General features: G+C 44.3%; 2 protein-coding genes across 4 annotated transcripts in view; one reads left to right on the top strand and one right to left on the bottom strand.

Moving 5' to 3' along the window:
* cars1 (cysteinyl-tRNA synthetase 1) overlaps window positions 1-26784 on the bottom strand; it is a 31354-nt gene extending 4570 nt beyond the window's left edge. Inside the window, exons 1-17 of one of the 2 annotated variants that reach the window (XM_061707312.1) lie at window positions 26723-26743; window positions 20964-21218; window positions 18755-18852; window positions 16518-16606; window positions 15157-15253; window positions 13579-13677; window positions 13281-13430; window positions 9623-9763; window positions 8017-8105; window positions 7780-7901; window positions 7113-7225; window positions 6867-6995; window positions 5708-5941; window positions 5300-5397; window positions 3639-3828; window positions 771-839; window positions 618-699 (exon numbers count right to left, since the gene is read on the bottom strand). In XM_061707312.1, coding sequence (XP_061563296.1) covers window positions 618-699; window positions 771-839; window positions 3639-3828; window positions 5300-5397; window positions 5708-5941; window positions 6867-6995; window positions 7113-7225; window positions 7780-7901; window positions 8017-8105; window positions 9623-9763; window positions 13281-13430; window positions 13579-13677; window positions 15157-15253; window positions 16518-16531 — 1627 coding nt within the window. In that variant the 5' untranslated portion in view covers window positions 16532-16606; window positions 18755-18852; window positions 20964-21218; window positions 26723-26743. Of the gene's footprint in view, window positions 1-617; window positions 700-770; window positions 840-3638; window positions 3829-5299; window positions 5398-5707; window positions 5942-6866; window positions 6996-7112; window positions 7226-7779; window positions 7902-8016; window positions 8106-9622; window positions 9764-13280; window positions 13431-13578; window positions 13678-15156; window positions 15254-16517; window positions 16607-18754; window positions 18853-20963; window positions 21219-26722 lie in introns of both variants that reach the window. The other variant, XM_061707305.1, reaches the window with a different exon arrangement.
* Window positions 26785-26842: 58 nt separating this feature from the next.
* pex16 (peroxisomal biogenesis factor 16) overlaps window positions 26843-27530 on the top strand; it is a 45306-nt gene continuing 44618 nt past the window's right edge. For both annotated transcript variants that reach the window (XM_061711753.1, XM_061711744.1), the window contains exon 1: window positions 26843-26960. The gene's annotated coding sequence lies outside the window, so the exon portion shown is untranslated. The remainder of the gene's footprint in view (window positions 26961-27530) is intronic.

Below are 27530 nucleotides of genomic sequence, written 5' to 3'. Positions count from 1 at the left end.
CTTTCAATTTAAAAAAGAAAAATCAATTTTATTTTGGACGATTGTTGCTAGGCAACGGTTCCTACAGACATCATTACAACGTTGACAAACCAGGGACGCGTTGTACTGTAACATATTTTAGTCTCATCATGCTTGCTATTACGGTGTTTGAGATATTCCACTTTGCTCATTTTGATGCTAACGGAACTTTGGATGCTTGTTGCTCGGCAACGCGATATCGTAGAGACTTGGTTCTAACGTTAAAAGACTTGGGTTGCTGTGGACTACAACATACTGAGGTCTCATTACGCTGTCCTTTACAGCTTTTGAGATATTGAAGCCAAATTGTCCCATTCTATCCTGTGGGGCTTGTTACCATGGCAACAAAAACCTATGCATTTGTATGAGGGAGCATGTGAATAAACAATCTGTTAATGCTGCTCGGACCGCAATGTGCACCCAGGCCTTGAAATTATAACTGATAACTTTAATGTTTTCATACCTTTAAAACTTTATTTAAAAGGCAAAAACAAGGAACCAGTTATTCTGGTGTCCAACAAAACATTCCTTTTTTGGGGCATAAACAAAAAAATACCAAAAGTTGTAATGTAAAGATGGAAGAAATGAGAATCAATCACCTTTCTGCTCGCGGGCGATCCGGCGGACGTTCTCCCTGAAGTCGGACAGAACCGTCAGGTACGGCATCACCGTGTTCTCCAGCTGCAACAAACAAGCACGGTGATGGAGACGTCCGGTGCTAATGGAGGGAAACCAGGAGGTTCTGCACTTACGTCCAGGTTCTGTCCGGTTCCTCCCACCGGGAACCCGATGGGCTCGGACCCGTCGATCGCCCCGAAGGTCTGGATGGGGGAGAGGGGGGAGAGTTAGCATGGCGTAGGTTTGGTCTCAACATTATAGGGAGGATATAACAGCATAACCTGCATGTACTTTTATCTGGGGACGGGACATTAATCAGACCAAACAGATCGGGTGAACGGGGGTCAGAGTTACATTTGTCACCAATATGAACCTAATTAATTGATTGGCTAAATGATCAATGCAAAATAAATCTGTATTGACTTATACTTACTTACTTACTTAAACTTTCATGTGTGTTGGTTCACCTGATACACGGTTCCATTCAAACCTTTGTTTTCAAAAACTACTAAAGAAACATTTTGAAAACTCCAGAATATTCCAGGATTTTATTAGCAATTTAAACATAACATAAATTATATTAACATACACAATAAATACATGGTCAAGTCATCAGCCAATCAAACGTGTGTTTGAGGGAAAAATTGGACGGGCAAATTCAGCAAGTGAAAAGGGTTAAATATAAGTCTGAACATAATGAAAATAATTCACTTAATAATGGTAGGGTCAATTCTATCCTTACAACATTTGGGAAGACAATCTAAATTACCTTTATATCTGAACTCATTATATAATGCAAGTAAGGTTGCTTAAAAGTTGGTGGGGACGATTTGAGCCTCCTGAAAAGTTGGTAGAGTTCTGTCCCTACCGTCCCTATGCTAACCTACGCCCTTGGAGAGTTAGCATGGGACCGGTTCAGACCGGTTCCTCGTTACAACAAACACCCAGACAGCAAGCTGGTCAGAGGGAACCCCAACAACACCCCCCCTACTGGACCCGTGACTGGACCCGGGCTCCGGTTCTGAAGGCCAGATGTGGCGTTACGGACCAGCAGGGGTCCGGGCAGCTGCACCAGGTCAGGTGACGTTAGCGTTGGAACGTCCAAAGAACAACCGGGACGTTCAGGACGTCCAGCAACGTCCCGGTTAGACACACCTGAGCTGGAGTATTAATGCTAACCAGCTAACGCAGCTAATAGCTAACAAGCTAACAGCTAACCAGCTAACGCAGCTAACCTTCAGGACCCGCAAACGTCCCGGTTAGACACACCTGAGCTGGAGTATTAATGCTAACCAGCTAACGCAGCTAAGAGCTAAAAAGCTAACAGCTAACCAGCTAACGCAGCTAACCTTCAGGACCCGCAAACGTCCCGGTTAGACACACCTGAGCTGGAGTATTAATGCTAACCAGCTAACGCAGCTAAGAGCTAAAAAGCTAACAGCTAACCAGCTAACGCAGCTAACCTTCAGGACCCGCAAACGTCCCGGTTAGACACACCTGAGCTGGAGTATTAATGCTAACCAGCTAACGCAGCTAACCTTCAGGACCCGCAAACGTCCCGGTTAGACACACCTGAGCTGGAGTATTAATGCTAACCAGCTAACGCAGCTAACCTTCAGGACCCGCAAACGTCCCGGTTAGACACACCTGAGCTGGAGTATTAATGCTAACCAGCTAACGCAGCTAACCTTCAGGACCCGCAAACGTCCCGGTTAGACACACCTGAGCTGGAGTACTGGCGCTAACCAGCTATGGATGCCCCTACACTGAGAATGTGGATAAAGCTTCTAACTGTATTGGGCTGGAAAGACGGACGTACATCGCTAAGGGAAAACGGAAAGACTTTGTAAAACTTTGTTGAACTCTGGGAACCAAATATGAACATTATGACGGATGAAAGTGCAAGATTTACCTGAAAACAACTTGTAAATATTGTGGAAAATGTAATCTTTTTATTTATTTATTTTTTATTTATTTATTTTTGTTTAATTTATTTTACTCCCTGATTGGTTAATTCAATATAATTATTTATATTTCAATTGAAAATGTGTTTAGTAAACCTCTAGCTGGTGTTGGTAAATCTCTAGGTAGTGTAAACTTTAGTGTGTCAGAGTCGCTCCTGTGGTTTCTTGTGCTGGCCCCCCCTTCTCCTCCCTTTTCTCTCTTTTGTCCATGTTGCAGCATCCTTTGCCGGACACCGGAACCTGCAGGTGGTCGTGGGTGGCTTGTAGCTTGCATTACGGAGCACAAGTCTTTCCCCGACCCTGCACCCCAACCTGGGACTTGCTGATTGGGCCGGAGCTTCGGGAGCTGCGTGCTGGCCTGCGGTCCCCACCCCTGGTCATCCCGTTGCTGCCCCCCCCTTCTCCTCCCTTTTCTCTCTTTTGTCCTGCAGGTGGCCATGGGTGGCTTGTAGCTTGCATTACGGAGCACAAGTCTTTTCCTGACCCTGCACCCCAACCTGGGACTTGCTGATTGGGCCGGAGCTTCGGGAGCTGCGTGCCGGCCTGCGGTCCCCACCCCTGGTCATCCCGTTGCTGCTTCCACCTGCCTGCTGTGCTGTTGCCGTCCCTGACCCACCAGTCTGGCCCTCGGCAGGAGGGTCCCCCCTGATGAGCCTGGTCCTGCTCAAGGTTTCTTCCCTCCTAAAGGGGAGTTTTTCCTTGCCACTGTTTGGCTTAAGGTTTTTCTCCCACTAGGGGAGTTTTTACCTGCCATTGTTTATGTAATAACTGCTCGGGGGTCATGTTCTGGGTATGGGTCTCTGTAAAGCGTCTAGAGACAACTCTGTTGTATTAGACGCTATATAAATAAAATTGAATTGAATTGAAAATGGTGCAAGCTAAGTGTATGTGTCTATGTAATGTATGTGTAAAAAAACTAAAAAACATAAACATATTGTGAAAAAAAAAACGCTACGCAGCTAACAGCTAATGCAGCTAATGCGGTTAACCAACTAACTCAGCTAACCAGCTAACAGCTAACGGCTAACGCAGTCTCACCTTCATCATGTCGGTCAGGTAGCGCGCCGCCGCCTCCAGCAGCATGCGGTTGGGCCGGCGCCGCGCCGCCTTCATGCTAGCGATGTAGCTGTTGCAGTTTCCGACCAGCAGACGCATTTCCTCCAGGGCAGCGCGCGTGTCCACGTTGTCACACAGAGCCTGGTGGACGGACGCCTTCCGCTCGTAGAAGCTGAGACGCCAGAGACATGAGGACGGTTTAGTTCCTGGTTGCTAGGAAACTCCTGAAACACCAGCCAAGGAGACGGGAACCTGGATCTGACCTTTAACCTTTAACCCCTGACCCTGAACAAACACTGAAACAAGAACATTCGGTGCATCACTAGAGGTGGGTGCAATTCATCGATGTGTTGATACATCGCGATGCGTCACGTGACGATTTGGAATCGATTAATACATTTTTTTTTTTTTTTTTTTAAGTTATCCTATCCAGATTCCAGACTGAATAAGCTGCTGAATCATTTCATTTTCAAGAATGCACATTTCTTATTGTTACTTGAAATATGGCAGATATGTTTACACTAAATAAATATCTAGTTTACTTGAATTAATGAACTCATTAAATCCAGGGCTTGAGCGTTTTCAGTGTTTTCACCAATAGAGGGCGCTCTCATGCAAGTGCAGCTTTCCCTGGTCAAAGTTAAGTAAGTCAAAGAGCAAATGTTTACATAGTCATAAAATACATTATTTTGTGTCTTTGAAAAATACAAATGTTCAAAAAACCTTGTTATTTACTTAATGAGTGTTGTTGGAGGAACTGAGTTCATTGATTGGCTATTTATTTACAAATGTAGCCACAGATGAAGACAAAATCAATCTTGTATGGAAAAAAGCATTAAAAATCACAAGAATCCAAGAATCGAAGCTCCAATAATTGAAATCGATAATCGTTATAATCGAAGAATCGAAGCTCCAATAATCGAAATCGAATTGAATCGTGAGGTTCCCTTGTTTGTACACCCCTACATCACTAGTTCCTCCTGCAGGAGGAACATCTACCGGAGGTTCCTTCAGCAGGAGGAACATCTACCGGAGGTTCCTTCAGCAGGAGGAACATCTACCGGAGGTTCCTTCAGCAGGAGGAACATCTACCGAAGGTTCCTCCAGCAGGAGGAACATCTACCGAAGGTTCCTCCAGCAGGAGGAACATCTACCGGAGGTTCCTCCAGCAGGAGGAACATCTACCGAAGGTTCCTCCAGCAGGAGGAACATCTACCGGAGGTTCCTCCTGCAGGAGGAACATCTACCGGAGGTTCCTCCTGCAGGAGGAACATCTACCGAAGGTTCCTCCTGCAGGAGGAACATCTACCGGAGGTTCCTCCTGCAGGAGGAACATCTACCGAAGGTTCCTCCTGCAGGAGGAACATCTACCGAAGGTTCCTCCTGCAGGAGAAACATCTACCGGAGGTTCCTCCTGCAGGAGGAACCTTCGGTAGATGTTCCTCCAGCAGGAGGAACATCTACCGAAGGTTCCTCCTGCAGGAGGAACATCTACCGGAGGTTCCTTCAGCAGGAGGCGTTTGGCCTCAGCGGTTCTGTAACTGTTCCGGACCGATGTGCAGCCAGAACCTCTAAGATCCTGCTGACGTCTTTCCTCCTCGGCTCTGTGTTAGCAGGAAGGAACAGGAAGTGATGTCACTGACCTGGTGTTCAGCTCCACCTCGGCCGCCTCCCACTTCTCGAAGCGTCCGGTGACGTCGGTGGGAGCTCGCATGATGTCCTTCACGTTCAGGAAGAACTCCTGGTGACGGGGAGACACGGGTCAGAGGTCAGGGGTCAACGGGGAGTCAGGGGTCAACGGGGGGGTCAGGGGTCAACACAGGGGGTCAGAGGTCAATTATGTTCAGGAAGAACTCCTGGTGACAGGGAGACACGGGTCAGGGGTCAACAGAGACATGGGGGTCTGAGGTCAGGGGTTAACATGGGGTGGGTCAACGAGGGGTTCAGAGGCCAGGGTCAGGTCTAGGGTCAGAGGTCAGGTCCAGGTTTAGGGTCAGGGGTCAGGTTGAGGTTAGAGGTCAGGGGTCACCAGGAGGTCAGGGGTCACCTACGTTGAGGAACCTCTCGTACTGCACGGCCGTGTCCATGGTGTTGCTGCTGTAGTCCAGCGTGTCCTTCCAGGCGTGCAGCAGGAAGGCCAGCCGGAGCTGGCGGGCCGAGTTCCTGCTCAGAGCTTCCTTGATGGTGATGAAGTTCTTCAGGGACTTGGACATCTTGCAGCCGGAGATGGTCAGGTGACCCGCGTGCAGGAAGTAGCGCACCCAGTGGTCGTTACGGAAGTAGGCCTGGGGGGAGGCAGGGTCAGAGGTCAGAGGGGGGACTCCTGTTAGCCTGCTACTATCCTGTTAGCCTGTCTGTCGAGGACGTTGAAGATGCTTCATAATTGGATTTATGATAGCAGGATTTCTCTTGATTGGAGGAGGGGGATTCCTGGTCTACCGACAAACGCGTAAGTGGTCGACAGCTGTTCTGGCTCTTTCAGAGCTGCCGGACGTGGCTGAAGGATCAAGCAAGGTGATCAACACTCAGACTTTAACGCTGGGGGAGCAAAGCCGTAAGCTGGATGTGATTCTTGAACAGAATCACAGGCTGGCGGCGGTTTTTGAGCTCATTGGTAAGATGGAGAAGACCTTGGAGAAGTTGGAAGCTCGGCTTGGCGGGAATTGATCACAAATTCGTCTGATTGGAGTCGCTATTGATGAACCAGAGACTGAAGGCAGACGGAAAATTACTGAGTCTGTCTGTTTTCAATATAATTGTTGATTCTATAATCTGGCCTTGACAGAGCGGTTTTGGCCGATCACTCTGGTCACAATCTCCCTGGTGGAATGTAAACAAGGTGACTCTGCCCCCACTAACCCTCCCCTCTCAGGAACATCTGTGGACCTGTTTCAGAACTGACTGAGCCGACTGATAACATCAAGGACATTGGCTGAGGAGCAGCTCTGAGTGAAGTTCATGGACTGACACTGCGTATTATACTCAGTGTGAAGATGTCCCCCCCCCCCCCCCATCCCAGTGTTACCCTTGGAAAAACAGGCGCATAAAACCATTGTGCTGGTGTATCCGAAGTCAAAAACAGTTTTCTAAACTGCCAATAATAAACCTGATTCTGATTCTAACCAGCTAACATCTAAACAGCTAACAGCTAACCAGCTAACATCTAACGCAGCCTGGGACCCCGGGAGGGACCCGGACCAGTTCACCCACCTCGGACTGGGCCAGCTCGTTGTCGTGGTGGGGGAACCGCAGGTCGAATCCTCCCCCGTGAATATCCATGGACTCTCCCAGGATGGATCCGGCCATCGCTGAGCACTCGATGTGCCAGCCGGGGCGGCCCTGGGGGGAGAGACAGGGGGGTTAACCAGGACCAGGACCAGGACCAGGACCTGGACCAGGACCAGGACCAGGACCAGGACCAGGACCAGGACCAGGACCAGGACCAGGGAGACTCACCTTCCCCCAGGGAGAGTCCCAGGACGGCTCTCCGGGCTTCGACGCCTTCCACAGGGCGAAGTCGATCTGGGATTTCTTCTCACTCAGCTGGTCGGCCGAGATGCTCAGATCACCTGGAGAGAAACAACATGAGACCCGGAACCTGGACCTGCTGGACCTGGACCATCTCTGAATGCACAAAACCGGATCCTGCAGCGTGGGAGTGAGAGGGGCAGGGTGACGGCCCGGTCAGGGTGACGGCCCGGTCAGGGTAACGGCCCGGTCAGGCGGGGGAGAGATTTGTCCGTCAAGACTCCTCTCCTTGGCCCTGCCCCTTCTCAACCTTTCCCCGACCCTGAACCTCAACCTGGGACTTGATGATTGGGCCGGAGCTTCGGGAGCTGCTGCTTCCACCTGCCTGCTGTGTGCTGTTCCTGTCTCCGACTCCCCAGTCTGGCCCGGGCAGGAGGTAACCACGGTAACCACGGTAACCACAGTAACCACGGTAACCCCCCCCCTGGTAACCACGGTAACCCCCCCTCACCTTCCCCCTCCTGCAGGATCTTCTGGTCCCCCCCCCCCACCCCGGTAACCACGGTAACCCCCCCTCACCTTCCCCCTCCTGCAGGATCTTCTGGTCCCCCCCCCCACCCCGGTAACCATGGTAACCACGGTAACCCCCCCTCACCTTCCCCCTCCTGCAGGATCTTCTGGTCCCCCACGGCCTCCGGGACCAGCTTGGCGTACGAGTGATCCGGACTGGAGTCAAACTTGGACGTGTTGAAGTAAACGGAGCCGTTGGACTCGTACCTGCGGACAGAGAGACCCGTAAGACCCGGGACTGGACCTGGGAACCAGACCTGGACCTGAAACATGACCCAGACCTGAAACATGACCCAGACCTGGACCCGGACCTGAAACTCACCCGTAACCGTTGGTGATGATCTCCTTGACGAACTCCACGATCTCGGGGACGTACTCGCTGACCCGGGTCAGAACATCGGGGGGGAGGATCTGGGGGGAGACGGGTCGGTAAAGAAGTTAGTGTTTACTAGTATATATAGTTAGTATAGGTGGTAGATATGCTGCTATAGGCCTATGCTTCTCTGTTCTCCATTCTCTCTATTAGTTCTCTCCTTTCTCTCTATTAGTTCTCTCTTTTCCCCCTACAGACGTTCCAACCCCAGAAAATCACGGCGGGGTTTCCCCAGAATCACGACAGTGTTTCCCCAGAATCACGGCGGTGTTTCCCCAGAATCATGACGGTGTTTCCCCAGAATCACGGCGGTGTTTCCCCAGAATCACGGCGGTGTTTCCCCAGAATCACGGCGGTGTTTCCCCAGAATCACGGCGGGGTTTCCCCAGAATCATGGCGGTGTTTCCCCAGAATCACGGGGGTGTTTCCCCAGAATCATGACGGTGTTTCCCCAGAATCACGGCGGTGTTTCCCCAGAATCACGGTGGTGTTTCCCCAGAATCATAGCGGTGTTTCCCCAGAATCACGGCGGTGTTTCCCCAGAATCACGGCGGTGTTTCCCCAGAATCACGGCGGTGTTTCCCCAGAATCACGGCGGGGTTTCCCCAGAATCATGGCGGTGTTTCCCCAGAATCACGGGGGTGTTTCCCCAGAATCATGACGGTGTTTCCCCAGAATCACGGCGGTGTTTCCCCAGAATCACGGTGGTGTTTCCCCAGAATCACGGTGGTGTTTCCCCAGAATCATGGCGGTGTTTCCCCAGAATCACGACGGTGTTTCCCCAGAATCACGGCGGTGTTTCCCCAGAATCACGGCGGTGTTTCCCCAGAATCACGGCGGGGTTTCCCCAGAATCACGGCGGTGTTTCCCCAGAATCACGGCGGTGTTTCCCCAGAATCACGGCGGTGTTTCCCCAGAATCACGGCGGGGTTTCCCCAGAATCACGGCGGTGTTTCCCCAGAATCACGGCGGTGTTTCCCCAGAATCACGGCGGGGTTTCCCCAGAATCACGGCCGTGTTTCCCCAGAATCACGGCGGTGTTTCCCCAGAATCACGGCGGTGTTTCCCCAGAATCACGGCCGTGTTTCCCCAGAATCACGGCGGGGTTTCCCCAGAATCACGGCCGTGTTTCCCCAGAATCACGGCCGTGTTTCCCCAGAATCATAGCGGTGTTTCCCCAGAATCACGGCGGTGTTTCCCCAGAATCACGGCGGGGTTTCCCCAGAATCATGACGGGGTTTCCCCAGAATCACGGCGGTGTTTCCCCAGAATCACGGTGGTGTTTCCCCAGAATCATGACGGTGTTTCCCCAGAATCACGGGGGTGTTTCCCCAGAATCACGGCGGTGTTTCCCCAGAATAATCACGGTGTTTCCCCAGAATCACGGCGGGGTTTCCCCAGAATCATGGCGGGGTTTCCCCAGAATCACGGTGGTGTTTCCCCAGAATCATGACAGTGTTTCCCCAGAATCATGGCGGTGTTTCCCCAGAATCATGGCGGTGTTTCCCCAGAATCACAGCGGGGTTTCCCCAGAATCACGACGGGGTTTCCTCACATTCAGGGCCTCCATGTCCTTGTGATATTCCCCCTCCCAGTAGTTGGGGAGGGTGGAGAAGATGGAGTTCTCCGTCACCTGACTCCCAAACTGCTTATCCAGCCAGTCGGACAGCAGGTCCTTGGACTGGTCCAGCAGAACCTGGAACCATCACAGATTAGCGTTAGCATTTATTTTATATCAGATCTAATGTGTCCAGCAGAACCTGGAACACAGATCAGATCAGCGTTAGCATTTACTGATATCAGTATATATATAAGAACCCAGGCTGGTTTTCTAGAAGACAAAGGTTTACTTATATTTAGTTAAATTTTCTGAGGAATATTCTGGTGACACGATCTCCGAAACAACTGTATGACAGATTACACTATCATTTTATCACCATGGTTACAGTTATACTATCATTTATCACCATGGTTACAGTTATACTATCATTTTATCACCATGGTTACAGTTATACTGGAGGTATATATAGTATATACACTATATAATGGAGGTTGCTGATCATTGTCCAATTTTTGTAATGACATTCAAGGAATATATAGAGTCTACCTCTACCCTATATCCCAGATATAAGAGATATTTTAATGTAGCAAATACAGCTAAATTCAAATCAGAGATCAGCAAATATACATGGACAGATATCCTTCATTCTGTAGACCCTCAAGAGTCTTATACTTGTTTTTTAAAGTCTATCTCACAAGCTTATGATCTGTGTTTTCCTCTTAGGCCGGTGTCTTCCAAACCCCATCATAAACCAACTAAACCATGGATAACTTCAGCCATCATCAAATCCGTAAATACCAAACATAGTCTGTATAAAAAATATCTCCTTTGTCCAACACCATTTAATCATGCTCAATTAAAAAAATATAGAAATAAATTAAATCACATTATTAGAGGAGCGAAAAAACATTACTATAATGAAGAACTCCTAAAACATAAAAATAACATGACTCTTCTATGGAGAACAATAAATAGTATTCTCAACAAAAAACAAAAATGCAAAAGTTTGCCCAAAGAATTTAAGGTTGATAGGGGGGTTATTTCTGACCCTCAAGAAATTGCCAATAGTTTTAATATTTTTTTTTCTGAAGTTGGTCCTAATTTGGCTTCCAAGATTCCACCCAGTAGCCACGATCCCCTTCAATTTATGAATGATCCTATCCTTGAAAATATGCATTTCCCAATGGTATCAGAGGATGGGGTTTTGAAGACATTACTTGGTTTGAAGGATTCTTCACCAGGTTATGATAATATTGATTGTAAACTATTGAAAATCATTCATGAGTCTATTTTACTACCTCTTACTCACATTTTTAATCTCTCATTGGAACAAGGAATAGTTCCTTCCGAACTAAAAATAGCTAAGATCATCCCTATTCATAAAGATGATGACCCTGCCATTTTTAATCATTATAGACCTATATCGATTCTGCCTGCTATATCCAAAATACTTGAAAAACTTGTTTATCATAGATTAATTGAACATCTTAATAAATACAACATTATTTATACACATCAGTACGGGTTCAGAAAGAAGCACTCAACATATATGGCACTTATACACCTAGTAAATGAAATTTATAATGCTAGAGATAGAAAGGAACATACTATTGGTATCTTTCTGGACTTGTCCAAGGCCTTCGATACAGTCGATTATCATATTCTTCTTCAGAAACTGTCGCATATTGGAGTAAAAAATAATGCATTTCTATGGTTCAAGAGTTATCTTAAAGACAGACAGCAATTTGTATTTTACAATGGAATTAATTCTCCACCCCTTCACTTGCAATGTGGAGTGCCTCAGGTTCGACTCTGGGGCCTTTGTTATTTTTGATATATATTAATGATCTTTCAAATGTCTCAGATAAACTGTCTAAAATCCTTTTTGCAGATGACACAAGTCTCATAAAGATCCCGACACCATTATAAACGTCCTGAATGAAGAACTTGGTAAGCTGTCTGTTTGGTTTCGGTCTAATAAATTATCACTCAACATAAAAAAAACTAACTTCATATGTTTTGGTCTTAAACCACATTCTTTGAACAAATCATCTAAAATATACATCGATAATATCCCTATAACTAATGTGTTCTCCACACGATTCCTCGGCATTATGATAGATGAATCATTATCTTGGAAATCACATATTATGTTTATATCTACAAAGATTGCTAAGAGTGTTGATATTTTACGTAAAACCCGTCATTTGATCAGCTCCGAGGTAGCCATTATGTTATATCATTCCATGATTTATCCTTATATTAATTACTGTAATATAGTCTGGGCTAGTACCCATCATACCAAACTTGAGCCTTTATACCGTCTTCAGAAACGAGCAGTCAGAACAAACATTGTGTTCATCCTACACATTCTTCCCAGGCTTTATTTAGTTCACTAGGTGTCCTCAGTGTTTTCCAGGTGAACCATCTCCAAATTGGTCTGTTTGTTCATGGCTCACTGGGGAAAACCCTTCCCCCTTTCTTCCATAATATTTTTAGTTACAACTCACAAGTACATACCTATCCAACACGCAGCTCTAATCACCTCAGACCCCCAAAGACTCATCACAATCTCAGTTTAATATTGGTTTCAGAGGATCAAAAATATGGAACTCATTACCTTCATACCTATGGCAATTCTCATCCAATCAATTAAAAAAAGCTCTAAAATCAACTCTTTTAAACAATAAATACTTCCCATACGGTCTTCCAACTTAACCAGGTGTACCCAATCTTATCATTTTTATTGATTTTTGTTCAATGTTTCTGTATTTAGTTTTTCTGCCCCCACCCCCCTCACCCCCATTTGTTATAAATTGTATCTGCTTTCCAATGCTCTGGATGGATGTAAATGGAGAAAGCCACTTCTCAAGCCCCTGGAGGGTTTTTGGGCTTTCTCCTTCACATTTCTTTCTACTTTTATATTGTGTTACAAATGTTTTTTATATGTGAAAACAAATAAACAAACAAATACTATCATTTATCACCATGGTTACAGTTATACTATCATTTATCACCATGGTAACAGTAACTACATCAGAAACAGGTTCCCACCGAGGGAAAGAACAGCTACGATACAGATACTCTGGTGAACTCTAAACCAGTTCATATTTCTCATGTGGGAGCAAAGATTGGTTTAAGATTCAGTTGAAACAATATCTTTTAACATTTAACGAATTATGATTTGACATTTGGCAAGGAATAAAATTAAGTTTGAATAGAATTACAGGAAGTGTAAACCCCTTTCACAATAAAGGTGAAAAGTGGTCAAGAATTCTAAGATAAGGTCATTTCAGGCAGGTATTAGTTTAAATACTAGTATATACTAGAATAAACCAGCATTAGCACTTTAGATTAAATACTAGAATCAACCACCATTAATACTTTAGATTACTATTTCCACGTAAACTCAAAGGAAAATAGTTTAATTCGGAATCATTCCTTCCGGATTAAAAAACATAATTTAACCGTGGCCACTGAACCCGACCCCCCGTCCCCCCCGTCCCCCCGTCCTCACCTGGGCCAGGGGCTGCAGGGCTTCGTCCCCCCCGTCCCCCGTCCCCCCGTCCCCCCCGACCTCACCTGGGCCAGGGGCTGCAGGGCTTCGTCCCCGTCCCCTCCCCCCCGTATCCCTCCGTCCCCCCGTCCTCACCTGGGCCAGGGGCTGCAGGGCTTCGTCCCCGGCTCCGCCGGCCTTGGCCGTCTGCAGAGCCGTCAGCGCGGCGGCCACGGCCGCGTCCAGACGCTCCAGCATCTGCTTCTTGTCCGGGTCGGTGGTGGAGGCCATGTGCTGCTGGAAGGGCTGAGAGGAACCAGAACCAGAACCAGATCAGAACCAGGAGAGATCAGAACCAGGACAGATCAGAACCACGATCAGAGACGACGCCGAGCCCCCTGGGAGCCCCCTGGGAGCCCCCGCCGAGCCTCCAGACCACCGAGAAACCACTCACCCCTCGAGCGCTCAGCACGTCCTGCAGGATCTGGGCCGGTCCCGGCTGCTTCTGCTTGTACTGGTCCAGGAGGTGGTTCTGCCGGGCCCGTTTGATGATCTGAAGACGGTGATGTGAGATTAATCAAAGTTTTGAACTAGTTGTCCTTATGAAACTGTTAGAATCAGGTTTATTAGGTCAGCTTAGAAAACTGCCTGTTTGTCTTTATAAACTATCACATGCAGATCACAGGCCACTTCCTGAGTTCTGTGAGGGGGGTGGACTGACAGCTGACCCATGAAGGTTGGCCTGGTGACTTCCCGGTTTGTCAATGGCCCAGTGTCTTTATCTGTTCAAAACCCCCAACAGAGTTCCTGTTTCTAGTTGACCCCTTGACCCTTTGTGTTTTTTAAGGATGTCTGTTTGTTTCTGCATACCACAGATTAGTTGCTCTTGAACTGAAAATGTCACATGTGCTGCTGTCCTGCAGGTCTGGCGCCCCCCTGTGGTCGGAACTGGTACTGCTCTTAAAGAGTAGCCACAACTGATGTTCAAATACCAATATAAATATAAAAACCTTTTCACTTTAAATGTATGTTAATCATTTCTAACGACTGTAAAACACTATTCATGACATGGATGTCAATAAAAAAAAATCACTTCAAATCGAAAAAAATATTTTAAATCCCCAAAAAGTGTTCAAATGCAATTTTTTGGGTCTCAAATATTTTATATTTTGAATTTTTTTTTTCCTTTTTGAAGCAACTTCTTTTTTGATTAAATGATAAAAACACACATGTCCATCCCATAATAATACGGCCCAAACACAAAGCAACACTGAAGTTGCTTCAAACAAAAAAAAACTTCACTTCTATCAAAGAAAACATTTACAATCAAAGAAAAACACTGTTCAAATGCATTTTATTGAGTCTCAAATATTTTTTTGAAAAAATATTTTTTGATTGAATCAATTTTTTTTTGATTGAATAATTAAGACACAAATCTACCTCAATAGTTTCTGAGGAAATGTGTCCTGGCAGAGACCGAACACCTGCAATAACACCTGCACCTGCAGCACCTGCAGTAACACCTGCAGTAACACCTGCACCTGCAGTAACACCTGCAGTAACACCTGCAGTAACACCTGCAATAACACCTGCAATAACACCTGCAGTAACACCTGCACCTGCAGCACCTGCAGTAACACCTTTGTTTCTGCATACCACAGATTAGTTGCTCTTTAACTGAAAATGTCACATGTGTGACCATCTGTTTCCTCCCATTGTCCATTCAACTGTCTACTATTGGCTGTCTTAAATGGTCATGTTCCTGTCACAAATGTTCAATAAAAAGGTGATGCTGCAAGAAGATTTTGGGAGAAGAGCTTAGTAGTTTAGTAGTTCTCTGTGAGGGCCTGTGGGTCCTGCACTCCTCTGCTCTCCTCTCCACTTCTGCAGAAGGCCTTAAAAAAAAAAATCATTCTACAGTCTCTGTGTCTTTCCTAAGTTATGAATGTATGTTATGTTGATTTAGGGACCTAACAGTGATGTCACCGGCTCAGAAAACCCCCAGCATTCACGGGGAGACCGGCGGGCTGACCTTGTCATCGATGTCGGTGATGTTCATGCAGTAATACACGTCGTACTTGAAGTAATCCCTCAGGATCCTCCGCAGGATGTCGAAGGAGATGTAGGACCTGCAGACGAGGAGAGCGGTAACAAGAGCGTTAACGAGAGCGTTAACTAGAGCGTTGACGAGAGCGTTGACGAGAGCGTTAACGAGAGCGTTGACGAGAGCGTTGACGAGAGCGTTGGTGACGAGAGCGTTAACGAGAGCGTTGGTGAAGAGTAGGGCTGCAACGATTCGTCGACAAAAATCAATAATCAAAATTGTCCACAATGAATTCCATTGTCTACAATTGTCGCCAGACGTGTTTTTCCAACGGAGTGAGGCGTCTCACTTCAGTACAATCTCTGCCGAGAGTCGCGCAGCACGATAGCGTCTCAGCAGCTGCAGGTAATAAAACTTAAAAAGTTTGGGAGCATTTTAGCCTCGATACGGAGAATAAAAAGATACTTGCAAGGTTTGCAAAGCCGACGTTGCTTTTCACGGAGAACGAAACAGACTGGCCTTGGTAAGTGCAAAAGCCTATTTTCATCTGTTAAATTCATTTCTTTTATTCGTTAACTTTGTTTATTTCATGTTATTTATTAGTGTTATTTGAGCCACTCACAGCTACTCTCGTTGTTATAACCTCAATCATAATTGATACGGCGCGAAAGCCGAAAAAGCTTGTGTGATGACAATGATGGATTATCATGTAACTTTCAGTCAGGTGACTATGAACTGTCAATCATCCATCAAACTCCACAATAATCATGTTAACATTAAATCAGATAGATTTGTCTGGACTTTTCTCTTGCGGGACGGGAGAAGACACTAAATCAATGCATCTTTATTATCCTGCGCCGTGCGGGCAGGAATTCATGAGTTTTGCAGATGCAGCGGGAGCAGGATGAAGAAAACAGTCCCGCTATATCAGGGCTCTAGTGCATCTTTCTGGTGTTTATTATCATTTGACACATAATTAAAGGAGCTTGAGGCTCCTTTTAAGAAATGAGACTCTCTAGCGCCACCCTTCACCACGAAGGCCGTTGGGGGTACTGCAGCCAACAGTGAAGCCGGCACGGGAGAACGGGGAGAACGTGCATGCAGCGTCATGTGACGTCACATCTGCAGGACAGCGCGGGAAATTCAGGACCGAGTTGCAGCACATTTTGCAGCAACAGCCTGTTCAAGGCAACGGTGAGATACACTAGAGGAAACATTCTTTTGGGTTTGGAACGCTTCATCTGACATTATTACTAGAAAACTTAAAACGTATACGGATTTTTTTGATAAATCCTGCCTCCATCCTGCCTCATGCTCCTTTAAAGTAACCTCATACTAAATTACCTTACCTGGCATGTCCCATGTGCGAGGCGTCGTACACCGTGGGGCCGCAGGAGTACCAGGTCACCTGGTTCCCCTTCTGGGGGACGAACAGTTCCTGCAACACCGAGAACAACACCTTAACAACACCTTAACAACACCTTAACAACACCTTAACAACACCTTAACTACACCTTAACAACACGTCTGAATCTGATGAATCTCGGAGGAAAAACTGAAATAAATCCGTAGAATAATTATCATGTGAATAAAATAAATGATTAAAAATCAAACGTGGAGAAAAATGACTTAAATATTCTGTGGAAATAATTACTAAGAAAATAAATAACTGACCCCCAAAAATGAATCTGTATATTAAAAGATGTGTAAATAATTTTCAGTAAACTTATTTTTTGAAAATAAGTAAACAAATTAATACAAAATATAGGTTCAAATATTTTTTTAATAAAATATATTTATTTTTTTCGTTATTTTCTATTTTTTTAATCGATTTTTTGTATTTAAAAAAAATAATGCAGTCATAAAAACTATTACCATTATTATTGTGATTAAATAATAATTGTAACATTCTGCTTCCACAATAATAAAGTCATTAATGATGTAGCAGCAGCAGCAGTACCGCCTCCCACCACAGGGGGCGCTGCTGCTCCTGCTGTAACTCCACCAGCAGCTGCTGGCCTGCAGGTCTGGCGCCCCCCGGTGGTCGGAACTGGTACTGCTCTTAAAGAGCAGCCACAACTGATGTTCAAATACCAATACAAATATAAAACCTTTTAACTTTAAATGTATGTTAATCATTTCTAACGACTGTAAAATACTATTCATGACATGAATGTCAATAAAAAAAAATCACTTCAAATCGAAAGAAATATTTTAAATCCCAAAAAAGTGTTCAAATGCAATTTTTTGGGTCTCAAATATTTTTTTTGCATTCAAACAAAAGTTTTTTTTATTGAAGTGACTTTTTTTATTGAAATTTTTGAAAATTATTGAAACACAAAGCAACACTAAATTTGCTTCAAACTAAAAAAACTTCACTTCTATCAAAGAAAACATTTCCAATCAAAGAAAAAAAGTGTTCAAATGCATTTTTTTGAGTCTCAAATATTTTTTTTGCATTCAAATACTTTTTCTTTGATTAAATTTTTTTTTTAAGTGAACATTTTTTTTTATTGAAAATATATTTTTTGATTGAATAATTAAGACACAAATCTACCTCCATAGTTTCTGAGGACGTGTGTCCTGGCAGAGACCGAACACCTGCAGTAACACCTGCAGTAACACCTGCAGTAACACCTGCAGTAACACCTGTAGTAACACCTGCAGTAACACCTGCAGTAACACCTGCAGTAACACCTGCACCTGCAGTAACACCTGCACCTGCAGTAGCATCTGCACTAACACCTGCAGTAACACCTGCAGTAACACCTGCAGCAGCACCTGCACCTGCAGTAACACCTGCAGCAGCACCTGCACCTGCAGTAACACCTGCACCTGCAGTAACACCTGCAGTAACACCTGCAGTAACACCTGCAGTAACACCTGCAGTAACACCTGCAGTAACACCTGCAGCAGCACCTGCACCTGCAGTAACACCTGCAGCAGCACCTGCACCTGCAGTAACACCTGCACCTGCAGTAACACCTGCAGTAACACCTGCAGTAACACCTGCAGCAGCACCTGCACCTGCAGTAACACCTGCACCTGCAGTAACACCTGCAGTAACACCTGCACCTGCAGTAACACCTGCAGTAACACCTGCACCTGCAGTAACACCTGCAGTAACACCTGCACTAACACCTGCACCTGCAGTAACACCTGCAGCAGCACCTGCACCTGCAGTAACACCTGCACCTGCAGTAACACCTGCAGTAACACCTGCAGTAACACCTGCAGTAACACCTGCAGTAACACCTGCAGTAACACCTGCACCTGCAGTAACACCTGCAGTAACACCTGCAGTAACACCTGCAGTAACACCTGCAGTAACACCTGCACCTGCAGTAACACCTGCAGTAACACCTGCACTAACACCTGCACCTGCAGTAACACCTGCAGTAACACCTGCACTAACACCTGCACCTGCAGTAACACCTGCAGTAACACCTGCACCTGCAGTAACACCTGCACTAACACCTGCACCTGCAGTAACACCTGCAGTAACACCTGCACCTGCAGTAACACCTGCAGCAGCACCTGCAGTTACACCTGCAGCAGCACCTGCCCGACCACCTGCCCCTCGTACCTTGGTCCTGGTCAGACTGTTGTAGAGTCGTAACTGGGGAACTTCGGTTCCGGCCGGAGCCGACCAGGCCGGCTGAACCCGCTTCCCTTTAGCTGCAGCTGGAAGACAAAAGAAAACCGTTTTACTTCCAACCAATCAGGAGACGGATCAGAGCAACGGATCAGAGCCGTGCTAGAGTTTAACCATGCAGTCCAGCTTCAACCACCGTCACCTCCGTCGAACCCTGACCTCCCGGGACCCGTCTGGGATCTCACACACACACACACACACACACACACACACACACACACACACACACACACACAGTTATGAGTGTGTTACTTGTCTCTGTCCTTGACACTGATACAGTAATGTTTTCATCTGTTTTGTCTTTGTTTCTCTGTCGTCTTGATGTTATAGGTCGCTGTGTCCATATCTATCTAAATAAGCTGTATCAAAGATGGAACTGAGTCAGTGTGTGTGTGTGTGTGTGTGTGTGTGTGTGTGTGTGTGTGTGTGTGTGTGTGTGTGTGTGTGTGTGTGTGTGTGTGTGTGTGTGTGTGTGTGTGTGTGTGTGTTTCTGCAGCATAGGCCTATAGGCTCAATAAAAGTGAGAATAAATGTAGTTTGATGGGTAGGATGATGTTGTTGAACGTTAAAATGACTATCATAAGGCCCATGGAGAATGCTCTGCCCCCGTACTGAGACCCGCGCTCCGCCAATGGGTGGGACTGGGATGAGGAGGTCAGGGGTCGGAGGTCAGGGGTCGTCTACGAGCTTCATCTTCACACACAAACCAGCTGGAAGCTGCACACGGTTCATGCTGTTGGACAGGACTCATGCCCCCCCGATCTGGTCCTCACCCCCCCCAGTCCCCTCCGCGGTCCAGCAGGCCCCCCCCTGGTCCAGCGCCCCCCCCCCCCTGGTCCAGCAGGCCCCCCCCTGTTCCAGCGGGCCCCCCCCCCGGTCCAGCGGGCCCCCCAGGGCCTCATGCCGGTCCTCACTAGAGATGCACCCATCAGGATTTTGAGGGCCGATCAACAATCTCCAAAATCAGTATCTGCTGATCAACAATCACGTGAAATCCATAAATTCGTCAATATTGTCGTGTCATGTCCAACACTGACATTATATTATTATATATTATTAGGTATCAAATTAGGAGATGAGAAAGTATCATAGAGTGACAATATTTCCCCCTCTAGACCAGTGTTTCTCAGCCCTGGTCCTCGTGGGCCCCCTAGTCCTGCAGGTTTTAGATGCTACTGCTTCAACCCCGGTGCAGTGCTGACAGGAATTAGCAGGAGAGACCACGTCTCTCCAGTGTTAGCGTCGCTCCATCGGCTACCCGTAAAATTCAGAATCCAATTTAAAATTTTATTACTTGCGTATAAAGCCCAAAACGGCTTAGCTCTGCAGTATTTATAAGACCTGATAGTGCCTTATGTTCCTGGCAGAGCTCTCCATTCTCAGAGTGCAGGTTTACTCGTAGTTCCTAGAGTATCTAAATGTAGATTCGGAGGGCAGGCGTTCTGCTATCAGGCACCATTACTATGGAACCAACTTCCAATCTGGGTTAAGGAGGCTGACACCACCTCCACCTTTAAAACTAAACTTAAAACCTTTCTGTTTAGTAAAGCCTATAGTTAGTGTTTAGTAAACCTCTAGCTGGTGTTGGTAAATCTCTAGGTAGTGTAAACTCTAGTGTGTTAGAGTCGCTCCTGTAGTTTCTTGTGCCGGCCCCCCTTTTTTCTCTTTTGTGCATGTTTGCAGGCCGGAGCTTCAGGAGCTGCGTGCTGGCCCCCCCCCCCCATCCCCGGTCATCCCGCTGCTGCTTCAACCTGCCTGCCTAAAAATAGACACTGATGCAAATAAATAGCCTATATATAAAATACAAAATAAAACAAACGTCCCCAAAAGCAGTTGGTCCCCGAGTTGCTTCTTGGTTATAACGGTGGTTCCTGGAAAGAGCAGTTAGCTGCAGCGGCGCTACGGAGGTCAGAGGTCGGAGGACAGAGGTCGGAGGTCAGCGGTCGGGGGTCAGAGGTCGGGGGTCAGCGGTCGTCTACGAGCTTCAGCTTCACACACACAAACCAGCTGGAAGCTGCACACGGGTGGCGGGTTCATGCTGTCAGACAGGCCTCATGCCCCCCCAGTCCAGACGGCCCCCCCCGGTCCTCATGCTTCTCATGCCCCCCTTACCCCCCAGGTCCGGCCCCCCCCTACTCACTGGGGCCCGGCTGCGGCTGCGGCTGCAGCTGCAGCGCGGCGATGTGTCTGAACCAGCGCAGCGCGTGGACGTGTCGGGGGTCGGGGGGGCCGCCCAGCAGCCGGAACGCCTCCAGGTCGGCCCTGGAGGGGCCGAACCCGCACAGGTAGCTGCGGGGGGCCAGGTAGTCGTCCAGGGCCGCCGCCAGGGCCCCCCCCTGCAGGGCCAGGGCCCCCCCCTCGCTGAGCTGCAGCAGGGAGCCCAACGCAGACGCTGCTGCAGAGAAGAGACCAGGGTTGACCTCACTGCTGCCTCCGACCTCCGACCTCTGACCTCAACGCCAGCTCCGACCCCCCAACCCTGAAGTCCTAAGAACTAAAGGCTGAGTTATGGTTCTGCGTCAGATCGACGCTGTGCCTACGCGACGCCGTCACTGACGCCGTCACTGACGGCGTCAGTGACGGCGTCAGTGACGAGTGTGGTACGGCGTCGACTTGACGCAGAACCATAACTCAGCCTTAAGGCAGGAGCTTCTCCTGCCGGGGGCGCTTCCAAAAATGTTATAGGGGGGGCCAGATGGGGCCATTTACAGCGCTTTTCCACCAGCACCTACTCAGCCCACGGCCGTGGCCCCCCCCGGTGGCCACCACTGGTTCCTGCAACTTCTACCAGAACCCGGGCATTTCTCAGAAATGAAGTCAAACAGAAACTGACTGAGAATGAAAGTGAAAGGAAATAAACTGGAACCACAATTAGACCTCACCCCCATCATAGACACCCCCACAAACCCCCCCCCCCCCCAACCACTAGATGATGCAGGTCCAGGACCAGAACAGGATGCTGTACGGGGGGGGGGGTTAGGGGGGGTTTCCTGGTTGCTAAGTTACTGTTTGCAGGATTACAGATATGTGTTTCATGTTTTAGAGTAAAAAGATGATCATGATCATTATATTATTGTAGTTCTTGTTTTAACGTATTATTGTAAGTGTTGTAGTTCTTGTTTTAACGTATTATTGTAAGTGTTGTAGTTCTTGTTTTAACGTATTATTGTAAGTGTTGTAGTTCTTGTGTTAACGTATTATTGTAGTTCTTGTTTTCATGTATTGTTGTAAGTGTTGTAGTTCTTGTGTTAATGTATTGTTAAGTATTGTAATTCCATCAACCTGCTGGGACGGCGGTTGAAAATGAGCCAGGAAACTAAAACTGGCACATTTACAGAAATGTTTATTAACGTGCAGCATTGTCCCTGTAATCTTAAACTGAGTAAATAAATAACAAAATAAAATAGTATACCAACATTATACTATATTAATTTACTATTATATTAATATACTATAATAGTATACCAACGTTATACTATATTAATATACTATAATAATAATAATAATAATAATAATAATAATAATAATAATAATAATAATAATAATAATAATAATAATAATATAATAGTATACCAACATTATACTATATGAATATACTTTTATAATAATATACTATAATATTAATATAATAACAGCTTATTGCAACAGTAAAGTGTTATCTAAAAGCGGATGTTCATCTGAACCGTCTGGGCAACAACGAAAAAGAAAGAAAATCTGCAGCCGAATCAGAACCATAAAAGGAGATAAGAAACAAGCAAACATTAGAGGAGGAGACAAGCAGGAGGTCTCTACGGATCTGGGGCCTTACGTACTAAGAATGCGGCGCACAAAAAACGTGCGTTCACCACTTTCTACCCGTAAAATTCAGAATCCAATTTAAAATTGTATTACTTGCATATAAAGCCCAAAACGGCTTAGCTCCGCATTATTTGCAAGACCTGATAGTGCCTTATGTTCCTGGCAGAGCTCTCCGTTCTCAGAGTGCAGGTTTACTCGTAGTTCCTAGAGTATCTAAATGTAGATTTGGAGGGCGGGCGTTCTGCTATCAGGCACCATTACTTTGGAACCAACTTCCAATCTGGGTTAAGGAGGCTGACACCACCTCCACCTTTAAAACTAAACTTAAAACCTTTCTGTTTAGTAAAGCCTATAGTTAGTGTTTAGTAAACCTCTAGCTGGTGTTGGTAAATCTCTAGTTAGTGTAAACTCTAGTGTGTCAGAGTCGCTCCTGTAGTTTCTTGTGTTCCCCCCCCCCCTTTCTCTTCTCTTTTGTACATGGTGCAGCATCCTCTGCCGGACACCGGAACCTGCAGTGTGGGAGTGAGGGGGGCAGGGTAACGGCCCGGTCAGGGTGACGGCCCGGTCAGGGTAACGGCCCGGGCAGGCGGGGGAGAGATTTGTCCGTCAAGACTCCTCTCTCTGGGGGTCATGTTCTGGGTACGGGTCTCTGGAAAGCGTCTAGAGACAACTTTTGTTCTATTAGACGCTTAATAAATAAAATTGAATTGAAAATTGAATTGAAAATCAACGCTCACGGTCGGATGTACAAAGAATGACGTGAACGTAGAAAGTTGCGGTCCTTCACTCACACATTAAGGCTGGTTCACGCATTTTTCTGAGGTTTTGTCCGTTGGCGACACTCACTGGTGATGCAGTGAAGTGCAGAATATGAGGAAACGTAACGTCAACAGTAAGTTCACGACCACGTGAAGGACACGACAGTCCCCACATCACCAGATAAATTACACTACAGTGGAGCTGTAACAATCTCGAGGAGCCGTTTTTCATCCACAAACTTAAGTTCTGGTGTCGGTTCTTAAATTACAAACAAGAAAAGCAGGGTGTAATGATTCACTAAAGCTGCCCATAAACATTAACAAACCCGTACGATCATAATAAAACCACAACTCTTCACGGAACGCAACGCAAAGCAAAGAACAGCATTACCCATAATGCAATGCAGCTTAAATCGGAAGAAATGCCCCAAATAAATTATTTATTCCAGCTCAGAGCCAATGGTTTTTTTTTTTGTTGTTTTACCTGTTTTTGCACATTTCTTGTTAGGATGAGCGGTTTTTAATGGATAATTATCTTCATATCATATTCAAACATATATTTGAGGGAGGAGACAGGGCGGAGTGTTGTGCTCCCGCATGTGCGCTCAAATCCACGCTGATTGGTTCGTACAGAGAAACCTGCATGGATTTGGGCGTATACGCACAGCTTTGTACATCTGAATTTTTGCGTTCATGTTAATTCCACGCACGGATTCACGTTGAAATCCACGCACTCTTAGTACATAAGGCCCCTGGTCTACAGGGACCTGGTCCAGGTCTGACCCCAGCAGCAGGTCTCTAGGGGTCCGGGTCTGACATCACCACTGTCTCTGACATCAGCGTCTCTGACCTCTGACCTCCCCCCGTCTCTGACATCACGGCTCCTCCTGCAGCTTCTACCAGAACCCGGGCATTTCTCAGAAATTAACTCAAACAGAAACTGACTGAGAATGAAAGTGAAAGGAAATAAATTGGGACCACAATTAGACCTCACCCCCATCATAAACACCTCACCCTTCCCTCCAAAACCACTAGATGATGCAGGTCCAGGTCCAGAACAGGATGCTGTACAGGGGGGGGGGGGGGGGTTGGGGGGGTTGCTAAGTTACTGTGTTTGCAGGATTTAAGATATTTTTAGTATTAGTATTATGTATTATGATAATGATGCTGATAACAGTAATGATGATAATAATATTAATAACAATGTGAAGAGTCTGTGATAAAGTAACAATAATAATAATAATAATAATGAACAATGATAATGATGATAATGTGACGTCTGTAATGACCTTTTATCTTTAATTAAAAGGAAAAAAACAAATCAGACCAAATGATGCAACAATGAAGGAAAACCGAGAGTAGATTCATAATTTAAATTATAATGAATATGATGTAAATATCATGAAAAGAATGAATCGCTGCTATATTATTAAAATATACTATTATAATAATATACTATTATAATATACTATTATATTAATATGCTATTATATTAACATACTATTAATATAATAGTAAACCAACATTATAGTATATTAAAATACTATTATATGAATATACTATTATAATAACATACTATTATAATAATATACTATTATATTAATATACTATTATAATAATATACCATTATAATAATATACTATTATATTAATATACTATTCTAATAGTATATTAATATAATAGTATATTAATATAATAGCACCTTAAAGCAACAGTAACGTGTGCAACTGCCTCTTAAATAAAACACTGTTTAACGGTTTACAACTTAGTAGATACAATGTTTTTTTTAGAGTTAAAGTATTTGAATTAATAGATACATTAATGTTTAGGTTTTATTCTGAAAACAGAGACAATAATAATAATAATTCCATCTCACCACCTTTTATCTTTAATTAAAAGGAAAACAAATCAGACCAAATGATGAAAAAATGAAGGAAAACCGAGAGTAGATTCATAATTTAAACTATAATTAATATGATGTAAAAATCATGAAAAGAATGAATCACTGCTATAATATACTATTATATTAATATACTATTATAATAATATACTATTATATTAATATGCTATAATATTAATATAATAGTACACCAACATTATAGTATATTAATATACTATTATATTAATATACGATTATAATAATATACTATTATATTAATATACGATTATAATAATATACTATTATAATAATATACTATTATATTAATATGCTATAATATTAATATAATAGTACACCAACATTATAGTATATTAATATACTATTATATTCATATACTATTATAATATTAATATATTAATATACTATTGTAATATGAATATAAAAGCACCTTAATGCAACAGTAAAGTACAGATGAGCCTTAAACCTGATGTGCAGCTGCCTCTTAAATAAAACGCTGTTTAAGGGTTTACAACAGTTTTTTAGAGTTAAAGTATTTGAATTAATGGATCCAATAACGTTTAGGTTTTATTCTGAAAACAATAATAATAATACTAATATTTCCATCTCACCACCTTTTATCTTTAATTAAAAGGGAAACAAATCAGACCAAATGATGAAACAATGAAGAAAAAAAGAAAGTAGATTCATAATTTAAACTATAATTAATATGATGAAAAATCATGAAAAGATTGAATCACTGCTATATTATTATAATAATATACTATTATAATAATATACTATTAAATTAATATGCTATAATATTAATATACTTTTATATGAATATGCTATTATAATAATATGCTATTATAATAATAATATACTATTATATTAATATGCTATAATATTAATATAACAGTACACCAACATTATAGTATATTAATATACTATTATATTAACATACTATTATAATAATATGCTATTATATTAACATGCTATAATATTACTATAATACTAACCCGGAATCTTAGTATATTAAAATACTATTAAATTAATATACTATTATAATATGAATATAAAAGCACCTTAATTAATGCAACAGTAAAGTACAGATGAGCCTTAAACCTGATGTGCAGCTACCTCTTAAATAAAACGCTGTTTAACGGTAACAGTTTTTTATAGTTAAAGTATTTGAATTAATGGATCATTATTAATGGATTATTCTGAAAACAATAATAATTAATATTTCCATCTCAGCTGTTTCTGCAGCAAACGAGCCTAACGGTGAATGGACGTGTTTACTAAGTTTATATTCCAGTTATCTGGTTTAAACCCCGGCCGAACCGAGCCGAAGTCCCGGTACCGGCCAGGGTTCGGCTGCTGGACCCGCAGGTTCCGTTAAAACCGTCCTGCGGGACGGAAACGCTAAAATCCCCGGGTTTCCAGACGGAGTTCTGCAGCTCTTACCTGCTTCTGCGGAGCCCGACATCGCTGTTCTGATGCAACACCAGCGTGACCGGAACAGCTTTATACGGGGGGAACGGAACCCGGGGGCGGGACGACTATAGGGGACGGACCCGCCGGTCCGGCAGCGTTACTGGTCCCGCCCCCAGCTGCACAAGGAAGTTTATTTACCTGCGTTTTTCAGAGATACAACCGAACAAACCTGGACTTGGACCAGAACCAGGACCAGAACCGGGACCTGGTAGGGCTGCCACCTTTCAGAAATAGAAATACAAATCAAAATGCTTTGATTTAAAGTTTAAAGAGCTTTAATAGCATGAATTTGCATGAGTGTGCAGCAGCTAATCAGACTAGCAGCTGAACTATTACAGTCTCATTACAGACAAACATATTTTAAACCTTTATTTGTTACAATTTTGATGATTTGAATTGTTTAATGATTTCATAAAATATTCTAATTTTTTTGAGATTTTTTATTTGGGGTTTTCATAAACTGTGAGCCATAAAACCCAAAATTATAACAAATTATAAATGATATTATATTATTATTATTATTATTATTATTATTATTATTATTATTATTATTATTATTATTATTATTATCATCATTATTATTATTATTATTATTATTATTAGAACTTGAAATATCTCACTTTGCATGTAGTGGGAAAGTTTTGCAATACATTTAAATTTAAATCAATTTAAATCAGCCCAGATGTAGAATAAGCTACAGGTGAAGGATATGGTGTAAAAGTTAATTTATTTCAATAATTCAACTAGAATATGGTGTAAAAGTTAATTTATTTCAATA

Source organism: Cololabis saira, chromosome 2 (genome assembly GCF_033807715.1).
Source record: "Cololabis saira isolate AMF1-May2022 chromosome 2, fColSai1.1, whole genome shotgun sequence".
Classification (NCBI taxonomy): domain Eukaryota; kingdom Metazoa; phylum Chordata; class Actinopteri; order Beloniformes; family Belonidae; genus Cololabis; species Cololabis saira.
Note: the sequence above shows the minus strand (reverse complement) of the source record. Positions and strands in the feature narration are given on the sequence as shown.